The sequence below is a fragment of the Wyeomyia smithii genome, chromosome 3 (genome assembly GCF_029784165.1).
Source record: "Wyeomyia smithii strain HCP4-BCI-WySm-NY-G18 chromosome 3, ASM2978416v1, whole genome shotgun sequence".
Lineage (NCBI taxonomy): Eukaryota > Metazoa > Arthropoda > Insecta > Diptera > Culicidae > Wyeomyia > Wyeomyia smithii.
Window position 1 is genome coordinate 91339442 of NC_073696.1, and position 19488 is coordinate 91358929.

At 38.5% G+C, this 19488-nt stretch overlaps 1 protein-coding gene across 5 annotated transcripts in view; it reads left to right on the forward strand.

Moving 5' to 3' along the window:
* The window catches only part of LOC129731206 (protein Atossa), a 114133-nt gene extending 94943 nt beyond the window's left edge, over positions 1-19190 (forward strand). For 3 of the 5 annotated variants that reach the window (XM_055691029.1, XM_055691026.1, XM_055691027.1), the window contains exons 2-7: positions 11217-11999; positions 12065-12201; positions 12270-14124; positions 14242-15147; positions 15214-15482; positions 15610-19190. In XM_055691029.1, coding sequence (XP_055547004.1) covers positions 11217-11999; positions 12065-12201; positions 12270-14124; positions 14242-15147; positions 15214-15482; positions 15610-15796 — 4137 coding nt within the window. In that variant the 3' untranslated portion in view covers positions 15797-19190. Of the gene's footprint in view, positions 1-1962; positions 2186-7285; positions 7489-11216; positions 12000-12064; positions 12202-12269; positions 14125-14241; positions 15148-15213; positions 15483-15609 lie in introns of those variants that run through there. The other 2 variants (XM_055691025.1, XM_055691028.1) reach the window with 2 other exon arrangements.
* The last annotated feature ends 298 nt before the right edge of the window (positions 19191-19488 follow it).

Below are 19488 nucleotides of genomic sequence, written 5' to 3' on the forward strand. Positions count from 1 at the left end.
GCGATACGGTAACAATCGACGGGGATGAGTTCGAGGTAGTTGACGAGTTTATGTACCTCAGCTATCTGGTAACTGAGAACAACGATACCAGTCGGAAGATTAGAAGGTGTATTATCAGAGGAAGTCGTACCTACTATACTCTAAAAAACTACGGTCACAAAACCTGAGTCTCCACACCAAGTGTATTTTGTACAAAATGCCGGTTTAAGACTGTCGTTCTCTGCGGGCATGAGACGTGAACAATGCACGAGAAGGGTTTGCGAGCGTTCGGAGTTTTTGAACGTCAGATGCTAAGAACCATCTTTGGTAGTATGCAGAAGAACGGAGTTTGGAGGCGTATGATGAACCTTATCTCTTCAGCGAATCTAGTGCTCACAAAGTGACGGATGGCTACCCTTCAAAATTAGTGTTCGCTTCAAATCTGGTAGGAACAAGAAGACAAGGGGCGCAAAAAGTGAGATGGGTGGACCAGATGAAGCACGATCTGCAGAGCACCGGGTGCCCGTGGAATTGGAGGCAGGCAGCCACGTACCGATTATATCTGCGGAACCATGTTATGCATGCCATGTCTTAGGACGTACGGCCATTCATCAAATTTGAAAAAGCTGGAGCCAGCTCTCGGTGTCAAAACAGAGGGGCACCGCGCTGCATTCAGAGCTTCCTTTGGTGTCGAGCACCGTACCGCTCCGAGTGGTGTTTTTACCAAGTCTGGTTAGCAATATGGGTGAGCGAGGAAGAAATGTATGCGTTTTCACCAAACCGTACCTGGACGATTTGTTGTATCTTTGAACTTAGACTCGAAAATCGAAAAAATCAAAATGAAAGAAAAAACTAGTTAATTAAGTCGAAAACATTCCCGTTTTTGAAGTGTTACTTTCAAAGTAAAATTTTACAGAATCAGCCGTCCTGTTTTCAGTGGAGTCGATGGCAGGCACTAGAATCGAAAATACATAGCAACACGAGGAATAAAAAAAGCGAACGCAGACACTGTGTAATAGTTTTTCAAAATCACACTCTAAACCACATTTCGATATCAATTGGGCAGCCATAGTTTTTTTCTTAACACAACCTTACTTTTTTCGTCCAAGTTCCATGGCAAAACTCTTTTTGGACAATGCTTAGTCGCAAAACGACAGTATATGTCGTTTTCGGTACAATTTTGGTTTGTTATTTTATTTCACATTTTGTCACATAATGCTGCAGAACCAGTTATGATTACAATTTTGGAAACTGGTTTAGGGTTTTGGGTGCAGGATCGCAGTGTTGGTTCGGCAATAAACTTAGTTAAAACACGGAAGAGACTTATAATATTTTATCTCTGATAAAGTTTGACTAAGAATATGAAATGACAAAAATGAGTTATCTTTTTCGTATTTTATCCCATTACCCTTTTCGTAAAATCCGTTAACAAGTTTTCGTTTAAGTCCACGTTTAAGTGACGTTATACTGCACTACACATAATCGAAAGAGAAAGGAAGAGCACGTGATACGTCTTTCCAATTATACACGCATGGATTTTTTCTGAGTCTGGTCATACTGACCATTTACTCAGAATATTCTTACGGCGCGATTCGTAGTTTACACTATGCTGAACGTAGTGTAGTAATTATCCGGTTGGATCCTGATTTGCCCCTGATGGACCTTGACCGGCCAGCGTGATCAGCTGCGTGTTATCAGTGATCTTTTTTTTGCGCCATTAGCTCAAAATTAAACGAGATAAGCGAGTCTCGTCATTGGGAGAGGTGATAACCAACGTGGTCATCGTCGTCGTCGTAGTGTACGAGACGGTAGCCTGGTGGGGGCACTCTATGAAAATAAACATACTTGCATACTCGGTTATGCTATCTGTGCTGAGCGCCTGCTTTCTCTCTACGTGTTAATCGCGGGAATGAAACGGAGGAATAATGGAAAGAAAGATTATCTGCGGGCAACCAAACCAGTCAGTCAAACTTGTTCTTTCAACATGTTACATTCACCAGAGCTGATTGTCTGTACGTAGAACTTGTGCGCAGAGTGGCCCGAAGGAACCAAATGTTTAGACTACTCTGTAGTGGACAAAAACGTGGAAGCATAAAATAAATCTTCTGTAAAATCTAAGTGATTTTTTAAATGTTTTCTGGTTTGTTGTGTTAAAGCAATGCTAATTTACGACCAGTCTTCTTGTGGAATAATCATTCCAGTCAAGGTGAATAATATTTAAAAATAACTATCTGGTTAAAAAAATTGATTGTATAATGTACCGGTTACAAACATGTTTTAAGTATCATAACATAAATGTTAGTGATTTGATCATCAGTATAATGTTTCGAATTTACTACTTGAAACTGAAAATACGAATGACATCAGTCCAAACCTGAGACTTGGTAGGGATCAGTAATTAGTACTAAAAGGTACTTCTTGTTGCATCAATTAATATAATTGTATTTTGTTCATGCAACGTTCCTCCATTCCGGTTAGTCGTACGTTACGGAGCATTACTTGTTTTAATATCAAAAATTTAAGTAAAAACTACATGGTTTCAAGACACACCTTAGTGATTATACTCTACCCTGCACGAGTATGAGAACCGAAGTTTCTAAATATACGCTGTTGTAATGAGCATTGCGCATCATTAAACTGTGTTTGAAAATACCGCATTCATGGTACTTTTATTTTAATTCTTGCATCGTGAAACATATGATTTAATCGCCATTACATCAGCATTTTCCACTCAACTCATCTACCGATTTAAGTTCTGCGGTAAATTTTTCATCATGCATTTCCTCTCAATGATTTCTTTCCATCGGCCGATTTCTATGCCTTCCTATTCTATCCATTCTGCCTTTCAATAGTGAATTCTATCAATATAATTCCAGCTGCATATCAGTCTGTACAGTTTCACCAACGTAAAACCATCATCATTATCATTTATAATCGTCATCATTATCAACGGAACACTGTGTGCACAAGATATACAGGTATTACATCAGAAAAAAGGCGATTCAGACACACGCACACCAGCAGAGGGAGGAAAACATCTGAAATCGAATAGTATAAAAGTTCCACGCACATATATCGCTGAATAGCGTGTACTCGAATAATTGTAACAAAATGTTAACTGTTATTCAGTCTAATCTATGTGCTATTGTGAATTGTTGGTGCATTGAAGAAATATACGTTTATTGATAGCATCATTCAATTCGTGTCGGACTGCTGCCATGTTTTGCTGCGGTCGTGCTCGTACTTACTATCTCTGCCGTATAATGATCATTTAAAGTTTAGCGTGTATTTAAAATAAATAACATACAGTTGCGCGTGAAACGTCAAACAGTAAATCCGGTAGTAATTTGTGTTCTTTCATGCATGTAAGTGCTGAGTAGGTACGGATCGCTATACAAAGAGTGGTTAGAATAATTAGCCTCGAACAGTAGGAAATTGGACTCCTCATGCGATGACGAATGTATGTTCCATTCTTTCTGGTAGTGTGAAATGTACTTTCTAGGTTCTAGGATTCGCACTTTTCTATTAAACCGACCTTCATGTTCATGTTTATTTTTTATTCGTAACGATTTGTTTGTTCTTTTTTTTTCTGCAAAGAACCAGTAATCAATAGGTTCAAAGATTCGCTCTTGCATTGGCATAATTTCACATTTCAAAGCATTGTTAGGCAGTTTCAGCATGATTTTGCATTCTTTTTGTGTGAGCAAAGCACACTGAACAGGAAGTTCCAACAACATAATCGTACTATTTCGACTCAGCCGCTAATTGTGTTGAGTAATAAGATCTTCTGGAGAATGTAATAATGCATACCGGCTGATACGTGCAATTAATACATGAGTAACATCGTTCTTTGAAAACTTTTTGATTTTTACACTGGAATATAACTGTAATAAAATATTTATTTAGCTAAATTTCAGAGATTTTATCTGGTATCTGCTTGGCTTATCAGCATAAAATAAAACGAGCTTCTACAGGTTGAACACGCAAAAAATTGAGTGTACCCCACTGGGTTTTACGCCAATTGTAAGGCAATTGTTTCACTTGTCTGCCCGCAGCTACAGATTACTTGCCAGAAGGAGGAACTTTTTCGGTTACTTTAAACCTTCGGTTTTTATTGTAAACTCTGCCAATCAAATAGGCGCGTTTCATCGTCCATAACGACGCAATTGTATTTCGTTAGCAAAGTTTTCTTGTACGTTTCATTGCCTCCGGATTTTCCTCTACGTTACGATTCGGAGCAACTTGTGCCTTTAAAAACTTCTCAGTTTAATCCTCTGCTTTGCTTTCTTGATATAGTATTGCAGAAGAGCCACCACTTTTGAATCTTCGGATCTTTATTTCCTGTCGCGTGTTCTTTCGATGGTCAGTAACTTATTGAATGAATGATTAAACCAACCTTAGCAGAAAAATTATTTTCCTGCAAGAGGCCGTCGGTTCCAATGGCAAGTCGGCGACCATTAGTTTTTTTTCGGATTTTCAAACACACCAAACATCGAGAACTGCTTTGAAAGAATTTAAAATGGGAAGAAACAACGAAAATAGAAGCATATCTAATGCAGCAGCTTCTACGAACGTAGAAAAATGAGACACGTGTCAGCTAGCACACTGCTTATGTGCATAATTTGTCTATAGGCCGTTTTTCACTCAGCGTGTAAAGTGTGGTCACATGCTTTATCACGCCGTTAGCTTTCGGTTGATCATTGTGATTGAGCTAACGGGTTGGCGCGATAAAGGTTGCTATAGCAGCTAATCTAGCGTTGTATTCTACCGACTAGCCTTGGGGCAAACTAAGCGTGCACCAGTTAACCTTTGGGTAGTTGGCAAGCAGCTTGATGTAGCTAAAGGATGCGAAAACCGAAACGAACGTAAAGAAACGCGCACACATACACGCTCCACCCGTCACTTTATGTGGGCCATGCATAACTTTACAACATTGGTGAACCCTTTCCAAAGAGCCTGTTTGACCATTCGCCTCAACACGCTTTTCTAATCGAGCCAACATTGTTAAACAAGGCTGTCAGGTGATGGTACTCGCATGGGCTCTTAAGTAATGCCATACAGTTTCTTTAGTACGTATGCTTAAGCAACTCTTGCTGGAAACCACAAGTTGGCTCCAATAGAACATAAATCGCTCATCTTAACTATTCCTGTTGAGAGGTGGCAATAAATTTTTAAAACATTGTGAAATCATTCTCAAAATCAAATCATTGTTCCTTTCTGCTGCGTGGAAATATTCAACATGACAGGAAATTGGAGTACGCTATACATGGTTTGTGTTTACCGCTGAATTGCTAATTCCATGAGTACCGTGCTGGATCGAAACCCGTACAGTATCGAAATCCGTACACCTTGATGTTTTTCTTCAGTTTTAAGCATTATAAAAATGAAAATTCATATGAAAGTTACATGTACATGTCCGTTGAATTGTTGGCTTTCTGTTAAATTGAACTATGCGCCAGTAGGCCATGAATTAAAAATATTAAAAATAAAAAATCAATCGTGTATCGGTTTCAGTTGTCATTTCGTCGCATCGTTAGAGATTTCACTAAGGAAACGTTCTTCAGATAAAAACGTTTTTCAAGTGGGATATAAGTGTTTTACTCTGTGAATCTTTTTGAAATCGATTGAAAAGGTAAGTCTTTGTCATTTTCGAGCTGTATATTGTCTGGTAAATAGTGCAAATTGTATTTATTCATCAAAAACTGTGCCGTACGGATTTTGATCCTTGTTGAACGCTTGAATCGAAATCCGTACAGCATGCAAATATTGTTGAACTTTCATCATTGTTTTCAGCATTTTATAGAAGAAAACAAGCATAAATATACGGCAAACAATTCCGAAAGAGCTGTGACAGAGGTGCGCGAGGGAAAGTTGTACCGGGAAGCTTCGAAAGGTTCCGTGACTACGATAAAAAATGCCGTAACGAATGGCTACGAATTTCAATCAAAAGGAGTTTCACCAACCTCCACTGCTGGAGAGGAAGATTTGGATCATGAAGTGGGGCGTAGCAATCGGGGGGCCCGGGGCATTTGCCCTCTCCCTAAATCTGGGCCTGGAAGAAGGCGTCTTGTAGCTGGTAGTTGAGTAAAATTTTATGTTTTTTATGTCGAATCATTTAATTGGGACCTAAAGCTATTCCAGTTCTTAAATATCTTCAAAAGAAAGCCACATTTTCTGAGCAAAACGTGATTTTAAAAAAAAGTTTACCGTTTTCCTTCGATTTTTAGACGAAGAATAGAAAACTTCTCGAAATTTCTTAAATGACAGTTCGCCCATGTACTGTATATGAGAGAACTGTCATTTAAGGCATTTCGAGCAGTTTTTTATTCTTTATTTAAAATTTGAAGGACCACGATTGACATTTAAAAAAAAACATGTTTTGCACAGGAAGCTGCACTATTTCAGCTGATATAAAAATTATAAAACCGTGTAAAACTTTAGGAGCCAATTGACCGTCACACTATATATATTCGTAAATTTAAAGATAAATTGAAAAATAAAATTCATTTTTATACTTCTATATCTATATTTATACTTCTATATCTATACGGAGCAATGAATCAATGCTGTTCGGACTTTGATCCAGTCTACATCGCGAGCGTGCGGATTTCGATTCAAAAGTGCACGGATTTCGATTCAGACGAAAAACTGCGTACGGATTTCAATTCAAAACATGTTCTATTTAAACATGATTTTTTCGAGTTTCAGAGTAGTTTAAATCATTTTGCTTGAAAATAGTCATAAAATATGAGTAGACCTATAAGTGAACATGTCAGTTTAAAGTAATATGTAATTTCTTGATTTTATATTGACCGTCGAAGATCATCATGTGCTTAAGTGTACGGATTTCGATCCAGCACGGTATAATTGAAATTAACTTCATGGGAAAAACCAAAACACTAAACTTTCCCATCTTCCCCAAGTTCGTAGAAGCTTTTCCGCCTACTTCACACATACACCCAAACGCAGCAGGCGAATGAATGTTCGTTCCTGCTGGCCAATATTAGGTAGTCAGAATTTTCGTTGACCCACTTTATCGCGTCATATGGAAAGGAAAGCGCATAGCCGGAAAGACAACCTTACCATTGGAAAAAGGTGGTAGGTAGGTACAGAGTACGTAAGAAAAGACGTCGCTTCTACCCGCACCTTCCTGCTGCTTCTGATTTTGGCGTAATTTTTCCCGTGCGCTTTTGCGAGAGAGCTGAACCGACATGTGTTCTGTTGAGTGACGCTTTTGCGCATAAGTTTCATTTCGTTCGTTTCGTTGACGTGAGTATTGGTTTTACAAGAACGGGAAAACCTTTTTCCTGTGTGACGTATTTAATTTGACGAAACTATTTCGAAGTGGAGTGCAGTATAAGAGAGTTCGGTTGCAAGTTAATTTTGATCAGTCCATTCGACTGCATTTGTAACGCGTCAAAAATAGAACAAAATATCATCGTTTCTTGCAACAGTTCTTTTTAATGATTTCATTTTGTAGCAATGTACTTCTTCACTACACCGTAGCTTGTAAGTTTTTTTGGTATTGATGATTTTTGTTTCGCAATTATCCATAAACATAGTGAGAATTTGCTAAATGCTGTATTTTATCATAATTCATGTAGTCTACATGTTTAGAAGGACGAAAAAATTTAATCTGAGGCCCGTGCGTGTACCATCACCTATCATATGACAGCCAGTTCGATATCCATTAACAACAAAAAATTACGGATTTCAGTAACTACCTAATGTCATGAGCAACATGTCCAAAAACCATCAGTAACAAATCTGAATAAATCGAGTAAACTGTTCCGAATGATACCGTTTCTTCCTAAATTATCACGTTTTCAACAATCAAATACTTTTCTGCATTTTCATAACGACGAAAGAAACAAAAATATATACCTTGAATCGTATCATAATAACAAACAATTTTTAAATGTGATTTGAAATTATGATGTCATGTTGCTCGAGATACATAGATATTAGGAACAAATCAACCTTTGAGTCTTATAGTTCAAGCACAGAGCACAGACATCACACTTTGGATAAATTTTCAATTAAATCATCGTTTGAATGATAACAGTACTTTACGTTAGTAACACTACCACCATCTACTGTCACGTTCGTCTTGTATTTCGACATCAGCACTAGCGTACATGCATGTGTAAAATCGGGAACCACAAAATATGTGGGTTTGATTGGAATTGGAAACTCCAAGTATGCATAGTAACCAAATTCATGCGTGGAAACTTTGTTTACACATGCAGAAGCTGTGCGCACGATGGTTGTCGCCATGATTGTGCAACGGTTTGAACAAAAAGCAGGCGAGCGGTGAGGTAGATTTTTTCGTTGGAGGAATGGAGACGAAACGTCGCTAAGTGACAGCTAGCTACTTTTAGGAAAACAACAGTCCATTCGTATTCGCTCTCTCTTCAAGTGGATAAAATATTGGCTGCGAAAAGTTTTATTTTCCTAAGTTTGAGGATATGAAACGTAAGTACGTTGCGAATTATTCATCGTACAAAATTACTTTTTATCGTATAAATGACCGAAAGTATTTTTATTAGAAAAACGATATATATTGTTCTTCTTTAAGATGCCGGATTTTCGTACAGTATCGGATCGCCATCACATACCAACAGTACCCGTCTGACGTAGCAAAAACACATCCGACATTCAACTCACCCAATATATCGCCAACCTCGATGAGCTGGATGACGAGTTTGTAGTCTTCACATACCAACAACCAGTACGTCCGGTATGCAGTTCATCTGACCCAAGTAACCAAACAGGAGGAACCAAACGACGAGTCTGCAGTCTTCAAGAATCAACGGCACACATCGAGATAGTAGTAATAGTACTGCTAGTTAGAAATAGGCTAGCAGGTCGTTTTAGTAATTAGGTAGTGAATAAGTGCTCTGTAATATGATGTAAAGTGAATATTTCTCGAACGAATCTAAGTGTTTGGGAGTAAAATAAAAAGTGAAACTTGTTTTGAAAAACAGGTTGCTGACATTCGTTTCCTAAACTATGTGTTTTAATATATTATTATATAAAGTGTGATATTATTCAAATATTAAAGCCAAATTTATCAATTTCAAAGAGACAATTTATAAACAAAAATTCTAACAAGCACTTAAAATATAATCCGCTTCTTACATTGTTGCAGGTTTTTTTGTAAAGGGTAGAATACGTTCACATTGAGTACATTGAGTACGTTGAATATATTCAATTTGCTCTGGGAATTTGTAAAACTTGTGATACTTTCTGGAAAGTGAACATAAGTGTCTCTTATTGCATGTTCCTAATTCTTATATCAATAAATTTTCTTTGCACATCGCGCCTTCCACCTGATTTGCTAATTTGCCTGCCCTAAAGAAAACCCCCAGCGGCGATTTTCCCTGCAATCGCGGGAAAGTAGTATCAGTAGGTAGACTGCGCAAAGATTTTCTCCAAATTTAACAACTCGCATATAGCATCTTTAAAATATTTTACCGGGTATTGAAGTAATCTGAAAAATGAAATACATATAACTCTAAAACTATGAATTTAAAGATTTGACCTTACCTTACCTAGTTACCTTACCTGGTCAAACTCTAAGCCTCGTGAATAAAGAAAACGAGTCTTAATTGGTTGATTTTATTGAATGATTATCGTTATCGTAATATTATCCAACAAACATCCTTGGCAAATTCACGTCTTCATTACTTCATCCACCGCAACTGAAAATCTCAACTCTTTTAATAAACAAACCTCTGCCATGTCAACTGATTTTTCAACATGGCTGACTATGTCTTTTGACATACCGTTACACCATGTATCTATACATCATGGTTGTCGCTTTTCCTAATGTTGGTTACGCGCAATAGAAAAAAAATGCGGCGATTTGCGACAATGGCTAAAACATGGATCCATCCCTACACTTCTTTATTTCTTTCAGCAATCGGTAGAGTGGCTTTTGCCTGGTAAGAGTCGTCCGATATTCATCGACTACATCGGATATGGTAAAAAACATCAATAAATTAATTATTTATTATTGGATTATTTGGTCGTTGAAAGCGGTCGATCACAACGAAAAAAGTGCCCTTTCACCAAGACTATGCTCCCGCTCATTCTGCTCGCGATACGGGTGATAAATTGATACAATTGCGCTATGAACTGGTTCCCTACCTTCCCTGTTCGCCGGATTTACCCCGGAGCGATTAATTCCTGTGTTCTTGAGGTTGGAAACAAACGACTATTTTGAAGGGCTTGACGCGCAGCATTACAATTGGCCTCAAATTGGATGCTAAAGTTTCATACGGTTTTCCGAATTTTCTGTATCAGCTAAAAAATTGTAATTCTCTGATTTTCAAAATTCTAGGCAAAACCGCAAAATGTTTATCATTGTCCTTCGATTTTCAAATGTAGAATAAACAACTGCTATACCGTACATGGACGAACTGTCATTTAAGACATTTCGAGCAGTTTACAGTATCATGTGTTAGTAATGCTCAAAAATATAAGTGCTGCATTAAAAATTAAAATATTGGAAGGAATGCAAAATTATTATATTCTTATAAATCTCGATTATTCGATTGCATTGGTAAACACAAGTTTTGCCCTCGAGATTAAACTACGAAAAAATGACAGATTGCAGCTTCGAACCATTCCTGTGAATTTTGGTACCCCTAGTAAAGATAACTTTTTCAGAGACTTGAATAAGGTTTTTTGTAAGCAAACGAAAAAGCGACAAATCAGGCAAGCAAACACTCTGCTTTATTTTGACGCACTCCGGCATTTACTAGGGGCACCAAAGTGCCCAGGAATGGTTAAAAAACTTTAATTTTTTTTAGCCATTTTTTATCACTTTTGTCGACCAGTGTTATTTATTTAACAAAAATTTTATACTCAGAGCCATGTAAACTTATTCTCTCTGGTTGCCTTCTGGATGTTTAAAATAAAATTTTAGTGAAAGAGTTGTTTTATTCACTGTTTTTCTCTTTGCACGTCTGTATATAACAGTCTGTGGTTAAAACTCAATTTCAATTCGGCAACTCAAAATATGTCAAAATAGTTAATTTTTTTCGTTTTTGCCTATAAAGAAACAACTACTGTTTTAATTTTATGTAGTTTCTGCCACTTTATCTATAGACTCATCCCTCAGTTTAAACTACATATTTATACTTGGATGAAATACCAATACAATAATATTTAAAATGTGACGCAAATATCTGGACTGGTCAATAAATTTGTTTTTTTTTTAATTATTTCAGATGCATAGTGGAAGTTTCATATCCCCCAAACACCCGGCCGTACCAGTTTCCATCGGCATCGCGTCTATCGTGCTCGAGGGTAGACCAGCAATCCTCGATGAAAGTGCCGCTCACTCTGGCGATGGTGCCAGCTGTGGACCGGGTGGGGGAGGAGGCGGTACATCGGACGAAGAAGGTGGGTTTTACGGGGCAACCGCAAACCGTGCTAGACGATGCGGCTCTATCGAAAGGGCCAACCGGGACAGTCCTATGCTAGCGGTCGACTGTCACAAGTCCTTCATGTCCGATGCAGCGAAACGAATCAACTTAAAGCTGCAGCAAATTCGATCCTGTCCCGGTACAAGCAAGGATATAGTAGAGAATATGGTGACAGTGAATGCCGGTGCATCCGGGAGCGGAGGACGCGGTAGTGCAGGAACTGAACCGAACGATTATGATGGATATGGAGTCGAGTCCTTTATCAGCGAAGCTCGAAATGAATCGAGTCCGCTTCTGTTTAGTGCCAAAGCATGGAGCAGAGACCATATTTACAGCGGATTTGAGAAGATGAAATTACTTGGTGCTGTATCACCGATCAAAGTTCCACCAGCGGCTACACAACCATTTATCAATTTTTCTCCTACTGTTAATTCACGCAAAAAATCGGACGCTGGTATTAACAATACCCCTAAAAATCGTTCTCGGGAAGGTCCTCACTGTGAGCAGTTTTTGAAAAAAATTGGTGTCATCAAAACAGATCAAAATGAGGAAATCGAGCATAGCTGTAGTTATCGTAATGAATTCGTAAGTTCTGAGTTAATTGATTTGAAAAATGAAAAATTGATTAAAAATCGTGTTTATTTTTTCAGTGTCTACGCTGGCAAGCTTATTTTAAACAACTATCGTCAATTTTAACTAGCGGTGATGCAATCTGCATTGAGGTTTATCTTGGGCCCGAAAATCATGCTATCTTATTGGAACAATGGATATTGAAATTGAAAATCAAGTAAGTTTTTAGAATGCAGCTTGGCGACGCGTACATTTATAATCACTCCATATATTTTGTTATTCCAGAAACTCAGACTCAACAATGACCCTTCAATCGCTTTGCGCTGCCATACGTAGTCAATTATACTTCTCGCAAATCTCCGCCTGGACCGATCTAATCAAGAATTCGCTGGAACCAGAAATTTTCAATCATCCTCGTATAAAAAAATCTCTGAATACCATGCCACCTTCCTCAGCGGTTGATTATGATGGTAGCAGCATTAACGGTGAAACTTCTCCGCCTATACTGCCGAACGCTAAGTTGGATATACTTTTCCGCATACGAAACTACGATAACACCGCTTGTTTTAAAGAGACTCCCAATGTACACAATTTTCCCGACGCCATGATTGCTGGAAATTACGTGATTGAAGTATGTCTCAAAAGTTTACCTAGAATGGAGCGCATCCCACGGATCACCGACGATACAGACTCTAAAATGGATGATAACTTGGTCAGTGATAGGATCGATTTGCCATGTCATGAAAAGGGAAAACATCGTTGCGCTTTTCGTGACGAGGAAGAAGATCCTCAGATGGTTGATGACGATTTGACATCAGTTGCAATCAGTCATCGGGAAAAACAATTGATGAAGTACAAGAAACGCATGATGAAACGGGAAAAGAAAAAGAAAGCTGCTGGTCAAGATTCAGCTGAGTTTGCATCAGCGACTGCAGCAAATGGGTCAGTATTTGGCGGGACAGCCTCGATGCCGGTGTGCAAATCCCCGGCATTGAGTATTCCAATTGGAACCCATAGTAGCAGCAGCAATAACAGCAACTGCAGTATGCCGCCATACACTTCGTCCATCAATTTGATCCAACCGCCACTGTACTCGAATTGCGATGATCTTTATCAAACGGCCACTTACATGTGTGCCAACGGCAACTCCAAAGCTACACAGACTGCCATATTTTCAAGTATGTCAAGCAGTGGTAACGTCTCAACTGTGGCTACTCAGACGGATGCAAGTGGGTGTTGCTGTCTCTGTTCCAAGCAGCAGCCAAAATCGGAGCCTGACAGAGCCATGATCATGAGCACAAATGGTGATAGTCAAATGCAATATAGTAATGATAGTAATTATATTCGTCGTGATTACCCTAGTGATGACTGTGATAAAAACCGCCAGCCAGGAGCTGATATAGTGGTTGATGATAAACAGCCCCAGAAGCAACAGCACGGTGATTCCAAGGGCCTTCGAAAGGCCGAATTGCTTCTGCAGGCCATCCACCGTACGGCCATTATCAACGACCACCCCAAGCAGCCCGACGTGGCATATTTCAAAAACAATAATTACTATAGTGGTAGTTACAATGATAATAACAATATCGATAGTGATACTGTGAAGTGTGAGCGAAGCGAATGTGATACTTTTACTTTCAACAAAAATGCTCTAGACTTAGGTGACTGTCGTTTATGCAAACGACAAAAAACGAAGCATAATTTTAAGTTAGTTCTCAGTGAGCAGTCGGACAGCAGCAGCAGTTCTAACAGCAGTCCTCCTGGGTGTCGTCGAACTTTGTCAGAAAGCTTGGTTGGCCATTTTACGATTCCTTCGCCTTTGGCTGGCAAAAATGACGGTGGCAATGAGTCCGATACGAACAAAACTCACGCCATTGGCAACTTTAGAGACGATCAGGATCTGCGCAACAACGGAAATGATCTCAGCACTGCTCTCAGCAGCTCCACGGGTGCGGTCGAAAGCGGTATGCTTACTTTTGAGCAACTCAAGAGTTATCGGCGGGCTTTCTCTGAAGATGTCATTGATACAATCAACTTGAAAAGTGGACCAAAGCAAATCGTAACTGATCATAACATTGATCTCCTGGACGATCAGGAAGAAGAGGAAAATGATGATGCGTTTCAGACGTGTGAATGCTCGGTAGGTCCTTTGTATGTTATCTGAATTTTAAATCAAATAAATAGTGAATTCTGTTCTATTTTCACGAATTTCGATTCCACCATTCTCTTGTATTGATTTTTTTTTTATTCTTAACAGTTTAAATTGGCGCAACCGAGACGTTTGTTAGGGTTTCCAGATAGCCGGTCGCCATTTGTAACACCAAGCTGTGATCGACTTCAGACGTCAACACCCGCCAACAGTACTGGCAAAGATCCTCTCTACGTGAGTTGTGCAGAAAGTGACTGTTCCGTTAGTACGGCCAGCAGTGTCTCACCTCATAAAAAGCAAATTCTTAGTTATACAGCTTTTACCAAAAGCACTACGCAACAGAGCAAGCCAACCTCTCCGACCTATTTCAACATCCCGAAGATAAATCTCACCAACGTATTCAACGTATCTCCTTTGGCTCGTGAGGATTCAGGATTCGCGAGTAGCTCAAGCCCTATACCAATCGATGGAAGTGTGTTCAGCTTTACCGGATCTGTAGACCGTTTGCATATGCGGAAATCGAACTCGGCACCAACAAGTCATCTTTCACCCGGATCATTATCCCCTCGCTTTTATCATCACAGTCATAAAATCCAGCGCACTCGCCATCTTTCAGAGCGCAGTTCCTTTTCCGAACGATCATCGGTTGGTTCCGATGAACAATTGTCGGACGATGAGTTTCCTTTCCTGCCATCAGATTCCAGTACTACAAACGGCGCTGGTTTGCTGCCTCTTGGGATAAACACACTCACGTTTTCACCGTTGAAATTTGGCAACGCGCAACGTACTTTTGGTAAACCGTTTAGTAAGAATCTTTTCAAGTTCGGTCGGCTACCGCTGCTAGGCACGCTGGAGGAATCGTTGCTGCAACGTCGTATTGCTCCAAAGTTCCAAGTAGGTGACTTCAAGGTGCTGCTAGGCGCGTCAGGGAGCTTTTGTCCGACTCAACTAACTATTCCGGCTGCATCATATTTTTATGAATTGCCGGGACAGCATCTCACCACACCTTATGTGGTATGTATGAAACTTTTTATGAACAATTGACAGGTTACAACTGATTGTGTCTTACTCTATTTTAAGTGTGAACTACGTCTTCCAAGGAAAGGTTACTCAGTTCCGCGTCAGGGAACGGTCCAGGTCACGCTACTCAACCCGTTGGGAACTGTCGTTAGAATGTTCGTTGTGCCGTATGATTTCCGAGATATGCCAGCGATGTCGACTACATTCATCCGCCAGCGTATACTTGCATACGATGACAACAGCAAGGATGCGGTCGGATCTACGAAAAACGTTGATGAGCTCAGCAATGCCGAGCAAATGAAACTACTGCGATATGCTATTCACTTAAGGTGAGTTTTTTTTTTTTTTTTTTGAAGGGACAAATTAAAAAAGCGGAGTTCTACAAAAATGCAACTAGTTAAGGATTTCCTAGAAACGCCCCTTTTTCATGACACGTTCATTGTTTTCCATTTGCAGATTCCAGACATCGCGTTCCGGTAAGTTGTCACTGCATACTGACATTCGACTGTTGATTTCCCGACGCACTGACTGTGATACTGCGGCAGCCCATGCGAAAAATCTGCTGGAGGCACCAAACGAGCTGAAGGTGGTCACAATCGTCCCGGAATATCCCAAATTCAGCCCTAGGGTGGATAAGCAGTAGAGTCGTTTGGGCTTCGTTGATTTATTTCTCTTTAGTCGCAATATTTTGCGCATATAGTATTTTGAAAATTCGAACGTTTTACAAAATTTTTAATTCGTGCGTATCTTCGTTCTTTGCCTCGTTTCGTTGGCAAACTGTGATTGTAAGGTTTACCACTTGTCGGTCATAGTGTACGTATAGCATTAGCAAGGCGATGGCTGGAGCTTGTTCGTGAAACAGTGCCGATGAAAATCGGACATGAAAAATGGCCCACAATCGCTTATGTAAAATTTTATTTTATCGCAATGATTTTGTTTTACTTCATATGTTATGAATTCTTTTGTTAATATAAGTAATTCATTTTTTCCTTTGCGTTTAGCCTCCTATATCCACTAATAATTCAAACTCTGCCACTATTATAGTTGTACAGGGTTCGTACTTTTGACTTGCAAATAATTTATCTGATTGAAGTCAAAGAATTTTCGAACTCATAACAAAGTTTGCTGTGGCGTTTCTTAGAAATCAGTAGTTGTGACGAGAACAAATTTAAACACAATTTTGTTCGCTATTTCAAACCGATTCAAAATCTTTTACAATGTTCGCTTAAATCGAAATTGAGAACGATATTGAATGAAATGTAAATGTTTAAGCTGTGATGTGCAAAGATGACTATTTCCGTTTACGTGCTCGTTGTAATATTCGATCTCACGTAGCATAGATATGGTCATCTCTAAATAATAAAAGCGAATTGTGTATACTGTTAATATTTGTTTGTTTATACATACATACTACGATAATCACCCTAAGTCGAGTTTTTTAATACTAGAATTGAGTTTTTTTTTCTGCAGGATGCAACCGGTTTTTACCCTAACTATCATTTAATAAAAATCACCAACGATTACTTCTAAAGACCGGCGTATACATTTTCTAGATATTTTCCAAAAAATTACAATCAGCTGGCTGCAGGCACATGTTCGGTTTCACCATTTCTGATTAATTTTCTTATGTCCCAATTCAATTGTTAGCATGTTCTTTCCTAACATGAATGAATTCCCAGTTTTCAATAGTTTACTACTTAATCTCTGGGCTTTCATCCGAATTACATTCTTCATTTAGTTTAATGTTGCCAAAACGAAAATTTTCTGCGATTCACTTTAGAAAAAGTTCACACCACTAGTGAAAAAGGTTATCAAGAATTTCACCGTTCGTCCAATTCGCCAACTTTTTTTTTGTTTTCAATGTAATTGTACGGTGCTTGATAAGATTTCTGATGGTACATACTAATGATTCATGATAACATTTTTCCTTCCTTCTCTATGGATAAGGTGTACAGAAACAGTGTTTGCATTTTCTAGTAAGTGTATGGAAAACCACTTGATTTGTAGCGAAAAGAAACTGTTAGCAGGTGTTGTAATAATGTTTAAATAACACATCGCTGTTGTACACATCGAGTAGCAAATGACGGGCACTGCCAAACTTATGAGTTTTCTGTTAATGCCAACACAAAAGACGATAGGAAATGAAACGTTCAACCGCCAACAGAAAAACTAGTTAAAACCCATTTGGGGTTACTTTTTAGTAACTGATTTGTCCCTGACATTTCACATGCATCTTCTAAAGCCAGTATACGACAATAGTTTACTGTTTTATTTTCCGGGAAATTTCATAAATATTCACATTAAAATAGATATGAAATTTAGATGTTATTAAAGCGTCGGAAAAATCCGCATCTGCATAAAATTCCAACGTATCACTTTAGTAAAAATGTTTCAGATTGTGTTCGGATACTTTGGAAAAACAGCTTCCAGTAGAATTATAATCTTCACAGAAATAACTGATAGACTTAAAAAAAAGGGGTTGCGTTTTCGTTGTCGTTGGGTACGAGATTGCGCTCATCGCTTTCTATATCGATAACACCATATTGACATAAGCTTATGATTGATTTGTCCCACAATCCAAAATATAAGGAAGCGCAGTACGTAAAATGCAGAATGTCCTTGACCGATTCTTTTTTCGATTTTGTGTTTTTTTCTTTCTCAAAATTTGTTCCATAAAATCAGTAGAGCAGACCTTTTCAATTGTCCTGATAAACACAGACATATAAATGCTAGTCAGTAACAATAACAAGTTTGCAGATAAATAAAGTGACATAGTAATAACACTCGTGTGGATTTCCATAACAAATGTACATAAACAACTGTCCATATGTAAAACGAAAATTGCAATAACAAACTCAAACAGAAAAAGAAGCAGAATTTCAATGGACAATTGAGTCCTAAAGCTATACCAGTTTTTATATATCATTTGAAAAATCCGCGTTTTCTGAGCAAAACGTGATTTTTAAAAAATGTTCACCGTTTTCCTTCGATTTGTAAATGAGGAATAAAAAAAGTGCTCGAAAGGTCTTAGATGACGTTTCGCCCATGTACGGTACAGTAACTATTCGCTAACTGGGCACGCTTTAACTGGGCTTCTTTTTAACTGGGCGCTCGCTAACTGGGAGGATTCCCAGTTAAAAAGACAACAAACGTCAAATATCTAAACGAACATGTGGATTGGGAACGAAAACTGAAAAATTAAAGTTTTTCTAATCGAGCATATTTAAAATACAAAAACAATAATATAGCTGATGAGAGATAAGTTTGTAGTTGTGGCCTCTCTATTTGGTGATCAACTTGAGAACGAAAGTCTTTTATGAAGTTGTCGCGAAGCAGCGATATCCATCGAACTTCCCCTCGGCGTAGAGATGATATCCCAGTTAGCGAGCTGCTTTCAATAACTGGGAAGTGCTCGTCGCCCAGTTAGCGAACAGTTGCTGTATATGAGAGAACTGTCATTTAAGGCATTTCGAGCAGTTTTTCATTCTTCATTTAAAAATCAAAGGAAAATGATGAACAATTTTTAAAAATCACGTTTTGCTCAGAAAACTGCACTCTTTCAGCTGATATATAAAAATCAGAAAACCGTTTAAAACTTTAGGACTCAATTTTGTTGTTCAGCGATCCTCGAATTTTAGTGTAACCAACGGGAAAGGATTGAATAAATCCCTTTCCGTTGCCGCGACATGTCTTTACTGAATAAACCGGATTTGTGTCGGAAAATCCAGAATATTTGTTGATGAGGCAAGGATGAATCACTAAAAGTAAATAAAGCAAGCAACACCTTAGTGACGATAGAAATATCACTAGTTTTATTGGACGTCAATAACGATGAAAAGGCATAACAATATACCGAAGATTTAAAACATTAGTTGCGAGTATAAAATGGACGTTAAACTACATAAAACAAAACAAAAAATACTAAAAACATATACACAACACATGCTATATATTTATACAACTTTTTTCAAAACATAATGGAAAATATTTAATAAATAATTTGGGGAATCGCCCCTTTAGATGTTCAGTCAATAAAATATCAATGTGCGTGACTGTTAAAAAGAACTCTCCCTTGTGGGCTGGTAACTAATTATCTTCTAACAAAACACTAACTACTGAATCGTACAATGCCTTGAAGTATTAAAGGCTTATCATTTGCCTGCACGAATTGAATTCCTCACAATTTAGCAAGGTGAATCTGGAAAGCTGCTTCTAGCAGCAGTGTCGTAGCCGCAGATATGTTCATAAACCCTTTCCCAATGCTTCCAAAGTTACCTCTGAACGGAGCCTGTTTTCTGGGTATTGTTGAGACGAATGGATTTCTTATTATTTTAC